The sequence below is a fragment of the Varroa jacobsoni genome, unplaced genomic scaffold, assembly GCF_002532875.2.
Source record: "Varroa jacobsoni isolate VJ856 unplaced genomic scaffold, vjacob_1.0 scaffold_643, whole genome shotgun sequence".
Classification (NCBI taxonomy): Eukaryota; Metazoa; Arthropoda; class Arachnida; order Mesostigmata; family Varroidae; genus Varroa; species Varroa jacobsoni.
This window is the reverse complement of record NW_019213545.1, coordinates 50,150-59,146: the sequence shown is the minus strand read 5'-3', so window position 1 is coordinate 59,146 and position 8,997 is coordinate 50,150. Positions and strand designations below refer to the sequence as shown.

The window sequence follows — 8,997 nt, the reverse complement described above, 5'->3', positions numbered from 1 at the left end:
TTGTTAGAATTCCATAGACTTAAGATGTCTGCCAATAGCTGAGTGTTCGCCACCCGGGGTCTTTATCGACCTTAAATGGCCAATCCTAGAGGGTTTCGTACATCCCGCAGGTTCAAAATTCTACCTTTGATCTTGACAGACCTTTTTAAGTAATCTTCTCGGTTACAAACGTTTTGCCTGCATGGAACTCTATATCCATTAGTTTGGCAGCTTTTTCATCCCAACAGATGTCAAAATGGGGTGGGTGTTTAACATGCACTTTTTCACAAGGAATATCCGTCTTTGAACGCTGAACTCGAGATAAAACTTTGTTCACTAAACCACAAAGCTATGGTTGACTTGTACAGGACACGAAGCACTGTCAAATAACGCATACAAGAGGAAACAAAAACAAACAATAGAAACATAAAAAACAAAAGGGGCATTAGAGGAGAAACCCTCATTACTGTTAACTTAATACAATTAATCTCAATCGTTTCTGTCCGTACTAAAGTTCAGTTACTTCTCGACCTCTTTTGGTATCAAAATTTCTCTGCTTACAGCGTTAGCATGGAAACTGCTTGGTACAGTTACGGATAAATCAAATGTACTAAGCACAGTTACCATTGAAACATCAGCGAATTCTAAAAAAAATCTACTGTTTTTATTCGATTAATTTTCTGTGGGTTTTGGTTACGTTCGTATCTTTATTTCTAAAGGGACAAATTGTATGTACCCAGGGAAAGCGACCGATTAAAAGCGATTCTATGAAAACCCTATTAAAACTATATATCAAATGTTTTATTTGGACAACCTCTTTGCTATTAATTTCCTCGAAGAGTTTAGAGTAAATTGGTTAGTAATATTAGTCACTTGCTTTTAATAGCGGTTAACGCCCGTTTTAAATACCCAAGACACATCCATATTATGTATAATACGGTCAACTTTGGTTGGTCAAGCCTAAACAGTGATCGTACTGACTCTCACCGCTGTGATTTAAAGATGATTTCCAAAATTTACCGATGATACATTAGCTTTATTGATGTTAGTTCTTGAATGAATAGTTATAGAAGGTTGGTGATTTCTGCTACGTTTACTAGCCATACTGGAACTGCGCGACAGAGATCTTCCAGGGATTTCACGAGGTGTACAAAAGCTGTTAGGCTTCCGTTTGATCTTATTTGAGAATCACACAGGTTTTGAAAAATGATTCATTCGCGCACAAGTTGGTAATATTCCCAAAATTGTTTTAATTGATGATCTTCAGTTTCCAATGGGTTTCTTAAACCTGTACAGTGAGCCCTTCCTCACCTAATCGTTGATCTTCGATTCACGACTTAGATGCAAATGAAACTTACATTTTTAAAGGTGGTCCGACGTGCTTTATCTTTTACTTTATCAGAAAATCATCCCATTTATTGAATACTGAATTGGAAACACAAAGATTTCATTGAAGATATTATTTGGAATTCGCCTGCCGGTAATTTAAATTCTAATTGCAAACTATTGTGGATAACACTAATCGCTTTTTGAGAAATTTAGTTTATTTAGGGAGCGCGCTGTAGATAACTACCGTCGGTTCCTTCTAACCGATGTATGCTGCAGATTCATGAAGCTATGATGTAGCTTAGTGGTATTAGTGAAGAAAAGACGGGGAAGTACCGCTTCAACTACAAGATATTGTAAAAGAAAGCGAAGAATCCGTTTACGCTCGCAGACCATACGCTCAACTGCCTGATCGGTTCTACGTATTTCCTATCCCTAGATTTTAAACAAGGATATTCCCAAGGCCCGCTATAAGAAATAGATATCGAAGAAACAGCATTTATCATGCTCAACAACCTATTCAGGTTTCAAATGATGCCCTTCGGCTTGAATGACGATCTTGTAACTACTAAATAATGTACCTTATCCAAAAACTGATATCTTGCCTCTTCGACCTCTTGCGACAAACACAATTCGCGGTTTCAAAACGTACTCTATGAAGCGAATCTATCGTTAACTATTAAGACACGCTCCTTTAGGGCTACATAGCTGATCCCCACGCACTTTACTCGATAATATCTGTTAAGGATCTGGCTAGTCGATTAGCATAATAAGTCCTTCAACAATAGAAACATCAAACTACGGTGACTTATAAGCAGAGCATGAAATACTGGAACATTAAGTGGTAATAACGCGAAGAAATGAAAAAGCACTAACCGATAGCCACAATCTTCATGGCAGATCTTACATAAGATCAGCAGGGTGACCCATTTCTATTGAAAATGGAATCATAGCCTAAGCACCCTTTTCATCAGCATTCACTGTCGTCAATGGTGTATGGTACAATTATAATCTCGCCGACAGAGTGAAGACCTGCTGCTTGCCCTGCCAGATATCGCGAAGAGACTTTGCACGACTAGCACACTGATCAGCAAGCGAAATAAATAGGCCTGGCACGGACTTAGGTTAACGAAAGGTACGTCTGGTTCAAAGCATACCGCAACACGAAATGCCTTGTCCGTTTGTGTTTAAAGTGCCAAAGAAGAAAATATTTTTGATTAAATTCGATGATGTTTAACATATACCAATGCTAGTCACTCCTTTCCATATCACTGATTTGTTGTCTTTCAGTCAGACAAATTATGGCAGCCGGGTCATAGCCACCCCCCTTGTGTCACCTTAAACATATTTAGTGGCAGAGGCACTATCGGATAATTCATCGGAAATGAGTTATTCACGTAGTCGCTAATCAATCGGATCATCCTAAAACATAGAGCATAAAAAAAAACGTTAATGTCAGCGTTATTGGAAAATATTACGGTTTCCTGTCACATCGATCAGCGTCGCACCCCCATTCAAAGACTAACTCACATAGAGAGGCCACGTAAAACGCTTGCTGACATGTAAACTCGTTAGTGAATGTTAATACGACTGAGCTAAATTTTGCCATTCGTAGTTTACCGCTTCACAGCGGTCAACCAAACGTTGCCGTAGGTTTGTGTTCCGTGTGCGAAAAGCTAATTCAACATGCTTTTCGCTGAAGTTGGCATAAACCCTAGTTGACCAATAGAAGAAAGTCAACGGAGATCTGTGCAACCAAGAGAGGCGCGCGCGAAAATTCAACACTGTAAACTCGGTTATGTCCTTGGTCTAGCTTCGCAAGCTTTGTTTATCGGACAAGCTTTAAAGGTTGTAGTTCGGCCCGTACAACACAAGTCGGATAACCAACCCGATAAATGTAAAAGTTGTATCAGCAGACACCGCAGTGTTACCAGGGTGCGAACAAGATAAACAAAATATCCACTGTTGACAACTCAAGCCGTTTATTGCACGAGAAAAGACAACTGACGCTGTCCGGGGCTACTCCATACTGCGGATACCTTACCGCATAGGACACCCAAGCCCACGCACTGTCTCGTACAACTTGCAACTACGTGAAGATTCGGAGCGACTCTTCAGTTAACGGGAAACTGTACTGTCTAACCTGACATGACCCAAACCCTGCCGCGCAGTCAAGTGTTAGCTCCTCGGAGCGCAGCCAGGTGGAGCTGCTGCTACCAGACTTTGAAGTAAATTGACGATTAATCTCAAGTTACCGTGTTTCATTCTCTAAATATAAGGTTAACAAACTTAGGTAACTTCCAAGCGTACCTTCAATAAATGAGCTACACAATGGCTACACGGGCTACAGCTCAAGGTAGCCAGTTTTTCTGGTGCGAGAAATCTTGTTTTTTAAACTACAGCTTGTCAGTGTTACTAACCGCAATCGATATAGATTTTATGTTTTGTAAAATTAAATATAGGGATGTACGTCACGCTGACTACAGCCACATAAAAAGGCTCATTTTATTTGAAAAACTGTTTGCCATGCATATATTCGCTCGCTCGCTCGCTATTCTCGGAATCAGGAAAGCCAGTTTTTTTCTAGTTAGTAACAAAAGACAATGAGTCGTTCTCGCAATTTGAGCTACTATGCAATCTCTTCAACAAACCTTCGCCAAAATTTCAAAACCCTGAATCAGCCTAAATCGACAGTCCACGGCTTTGAAGGTGAGTATACGGTTGTAAAAGCCGCCCTCAGCGCAGCACAACGGGAAAAGTAGCACAGGCTCTATGGCTGATTGACCCCGCCCAAAAAGGCATTTCTGGCAATCGTGCTGTTTTTATCAAGTAATTAGCCAAGAAACTTGATGTGGGTAAAGCCACCATGTCCGCGAGAACATGCCATAAAAGTCAGACATATGCCTCTGACAACACTAAAACCAATCGATTTAGTCGAGGTTCTTTGCTTCTCGGTTATTTAAAAATAAAGTAGCAGATAGTTTTTGTTTTCTTTCTGCATAGGAAAATTTATATCATCGATGCAAAAAAATGAACCCTATAGTCACTGGCTCGCTTACGCGAGGATGTGCCTATTTTAAATAGAAACAACCTTCCGGTCAGTGCTCACGTTCTGAGTGTATTGTCCCGTAAAGAAGACGTCAATCCATTGTACTTTTTCCACAAAGACGCAGGTATCAATAAGGAAGTTAATTTGCATATGTTTATGCGACTCGGGATAGCTAATATCTAAGGAAGGACCTTGAGTTTTGCAGACGATGCAAACCGGCTTATACGAGCCAGTTACTGTGAAGTTGGTTGTGTTCGGGATATGAGCATACTTTGCAATGAGCACACATGGCTGTTGTCCAACCCAAATTTGAAGGATTTACAGGATGCGTTTATCGTGGGTAAAAAAAACAAGTTCTTGAGCAATGTTTAAGCTCTAAATGTGGCGCACAGTAAAGGAGACGTTATGCTACCATACCACCCGTGGAAAAACGAACGTATCCAGCGAGATTTACTTGTGCGAGCGTGGATAAATAAAAATACTTATTATTATTATTATTGAAAATTATATATATATATATATATATATATATAAATGAAAAATATAACTGTATTCTAGCTGAGATGAGCTTCAGATCTCAATAGATGAAGTAACCGATTATCATAGGAGTGGTTGCTTGGGCATGATTTGATGGATGCTACAGGTGTCCCTTAATAATCATCAGTTATCTGAATAGACAAGTATTTTTTACGTCAAGCGTTCCACCGAATCTAGTGTTATTTTACAATAACGTAGTGAATAAGCAGCTACTTGTGAAGTCAGAACCCATTCGATTTATCATAGTCTTTAAACAATCTTAAAATATCTATATTTTTGTAACCCATATGCATGGTTTAACTAGCAATCTTACAATTTAAGGGTCGTCCTAGTTTCAGCTCCTGACTAAGGGCCTACTATGACCACTAGCACATAGTAGTGGTATTGTTATCATTCTTATAGGAATGGAGCTTGCACATTTGATACAGTAGATAGCTCGCCATTATTTTAGCAGACTGCCTGGTCGTGAACCTTCAGTAATTAAAAACAAATAATCCATACGCATAAACAGCCAAAAGCCATTCAGAAGATCGTTTTTAAACGTAAAATTGCTTTTTTAGAACACACCTTTGGGGTACTCATACTTACTTTCTCTCAAATAATAGAGTTGCTAAATATAATGAAAACTTACTGTTTGGTGCTAGTCAAAGGCGAACAACTATAAAGTTATGTGAAAGTTAGGACGATAGCATATTTACGCTATACATGCTTTTTAACGACCACATTATCTAACAAGCTTGTTTTTTTTTCAATTTAACATTATAATATAGCGAAGTTTGTTATCGCATAAAGACAAAGACAACTGCATGAAAAGACGCAGCGAATAATGTCGTTTTATTTTAATAACTGGCGACCAACCCCAAAACAAAGGAAATTAACAATTTTCCTTATTCTGTTTACAGACCTATTTTTGTAACTTAATAATTAAAACTCAAGCAAAAGTACTAATAATTAGTATTCGCCGTCCATACATATTTAAAGTTTACTTATTTTTGCTAACTAATCAGAAAAAAAACGAGCGTTTATCAAGAAGACTGCGCTGCGATTGCCAAACAAAGTAACAAGGTGTGAAATGAAATTTCAGTCAATTTGAGTGAACTTTTTTGTGCGAATATGCTGCTAAGAGCACTAAGGTATATTATAATAGACCTACAATATATGAAACAGTTCACTTGTATACTAAACTAAACAGAGGTCAATGGTATCTATATTATAACTTATGCTTCCCACTTTGAGACAAATGGGTTCGATTATATATGGTTGTGAAGTCTTATCATTAATGTATTTCGTCTCACGTATGCTCTTCCTTAGTTTTTGCGAAGATATGAATGGTATGCTACTAAAGAGTTCATTGGGCAACTTTTGAAATCCTGCCATCTTCTTTCTCATTGAATTTCGATATTATTGTCACACTGACAATTGAACATTTTATTATTGCATTATTTGTGGGTTTTTCGTTGACAGCCACGTTTGCATTATTCCGGAGCTGTAGTTATAATTTCATCTACGCTAGAATATTTTCCACTGAGAAGCCCAATGATTGTATTTGGCTGACATGTAGTGAGTAACCTCTGTGGCACATTTTAATACTTCGTGTCTTCCTTGAAGAACTTGTAAGCTCTGTTGACGTGCGCTCTGCCACAATATAACTATCTGTGTACTCTTTTTGTCCTTGAAAACCAAGTGGAACACAGATCGTGCCCTTACACTTATTTTTTCGAACCAATCGAAAGAATAAATAATGATTCGCACTTCAGTCTTTATATGGTGCATAGATTGGAACTGTACTTTAAGAATGAAGTTAATTCAATGAATATTCAACAAACGTAGTTCTTGAGAGTTCTTTTTCAACTTTATTGACCGCATATCTCATATAACGAGATAAATGACATCCTTTACAGCCAATGCGGCGGTTAAACTTATAAAGTGAGGAATCATGGAGCATCAAGGTTAGTTTACTCGTAATATTATCAATAATAGTGAGAGACAAAATCACGGGTTTAGTATCCAACCGCGGTCCTCCGTTGTGCTTAAGGCAGTAACGTTTACTTCATCATCCTTCCTCCAAAGGCTTTCTTTTTCAGATTGCAGTGCCGAGATGGATATCCGAGCTGTGCATAGATCGTCGGCAAACGTTCCATAGAAATCACGTCTCATTGCACCGTCAACTGCTGCCGGTTTTACCGATCTTGCAGGTCACCACATGGTTCCAAAGACGGCATTGTGTCGACATATACTCGGACCATGTTCTTCGTACTGCGCTTTGGTGTGGCACACTGGGTAGAACTCCGGCTAGAATTAACGCCATCGGTATTGAAATATCAACGTTACGTATAAAAAAACAAGAGACAAAACAAAAACGTGCGTTGTTATTAATTAGATTAAACTTGCTAAGGTTGGAAGTTACCAACAATAACACAAAAATTTAATCAAGTAATAAAACCAGGCGGCCGGATTAGTTCAGATGTGTAGCTGTTGAAAAATTATACACACTTTAAAATGGTGTGCATCCTATCCAAACAGTGTGTGTCTACCATAAATTTAATCGAATCTAAATCTATTGGCGTTAAATATAAACTGAGAGACTTACATAATTCTTCATCGTTTTTTACTCCAAAATAATTTTTTTATGAGTTAAAAACACTCAATTTCTTCTAGCTGTAAAAAAAATTGCCACGCGTAATATAGGCACAAACTGTAGCAGAGCAGGTAGGAATTTTGCGGCGTGCGGTTCCTCCATCGTGCCTTCATAGTATCTTACTGTCGCTAGCCATGCAATGTTTAAATACAGAATTGACAATATAAGTATTTAGGGGTTAAAAAAAAGAACGGCTATTAAACAGGGTTCTCAGTTTTGACACAATAACTATAAAACAATAAAACCAATTATTTTAGTAGAAAGAAAGATGTTGGCCAATGGATAGCTCACACATAGATACACATTCTGTTAAGCTTGGTTTTTTTGAAATATTGGACGGACACTAAATTTGCGCTAGATTTTTACATATCGATAACTATATGAGACTTAAACGAAATATATTCGGAGCTATTATTCCTTTTCAAACATTTGCATTTAATATAGAATGAGGTAAGTGTACGCCTATAACACTAACTAATAAATAACCAGCAGGTACGAAGAGTGAACCATATTGAGTACAAAATTGTCTTTTGCAAATAACACATTTAGGACCCACAAAATAATTCTCAAGTGTCGGAGCCAAAATCGGTGAGATTACAAGGGCTTTTACAGAGGATTACAAGGACAAGATTATTAAAAAGCCAAAATTTAGCTTTACATAGACATTTAAATATTAATTACAATCGTTATAAACAAGAATGACTCTATTATTTGCTTAGAACTAAGAAACCCGTATTTTAATTTGGGACTTATGCTTTCATCTGTTAAGAGACTAGAAAACGCCTAACGTCCGGATTGCAAATCCCGATATATAAGTCTTCAGCGAACGTTAAGACTGTACCCACCATAGACGCAAGCATGGAGCCGCCGAACCAAACGGCGTACCTCTGCATATGATGTGAAACGACTGTCACGTCTATCGGCTTGGGTGTGATATGACCTCCGCTCAATTCAATCGAATGCTTCAGGCGTGCGTCGACAACCCTTTTTACGTCACGCTGGAGACGACGTCCAAAATCGCGGAACATTGTAGAACCACCCGACAGTACAATGTTCTGTAACGCATATTTAGGCAAGTTTTGATTTCTTTTTTCTAACCTAAGCTTGACAAGAAATCTATGATCATAAGACCTTTGTTGTTAGTATATTTAGTAAGGGGATCTTTTAATTTTATGTTTAGAAATAGAGTGAATTGCAATATTGTAGTTCAATAGTGTAATCGAGTGAGTAACGTTGGAAAAACCTGTAGTGTGTCAGAGTTCTCTTAAAATTAAGCTCTTTTAGTTCTAAATTCTAGGATTGCAGTTGTCTGGAGTAGCCTTAATTTAGCCTCAATGAGGCTGTTGAGAGAATAGATGTTTTGCAGTTCACGAGTTCAGGTAGCTAAGGGATTGATTACATTGATAGATTGCTTCAAAAAAGTAGTGAGAACTCTTTTGACATTGAGCAGTAAGTTCGAGATTGAACT

The 8,997-nt window shown here is 38.0% G+C and overlaps 1 protein-coding gene across 2 annotated transcripts in view; it reads right to left on the bottom strand.

The window, feature by feature from the left end:
• Positions 1-6,718: 6,718 nt before the first annotated feature.
• Arp3 (Actin-related protein 3) overlaps positions 6,719-8,997 on the bottom strand; it is a 29,620-nt gene continuing 27,341 nt past the window's right edge. For both annotated transcript variants that reach the window (XM_086969022.1, XM_022836442.2), the window contains 2 exons: positions 8,375-8,584; positions 6,719-7,183 (listed from right to left, as the gene is read on the bottom strand). In XM_086969022.1, coding sequence (XP_086825148.1) covers positions 7,088-7,183; positions 8,375-8,584 — 306 coding nt within the window. In that variant the 3' untranslated portion in view covers positions 6,719-7,087. The remainder of the gene's footprint in view (positions 7,184-8,374; positions 8,585-8,997) is intronic.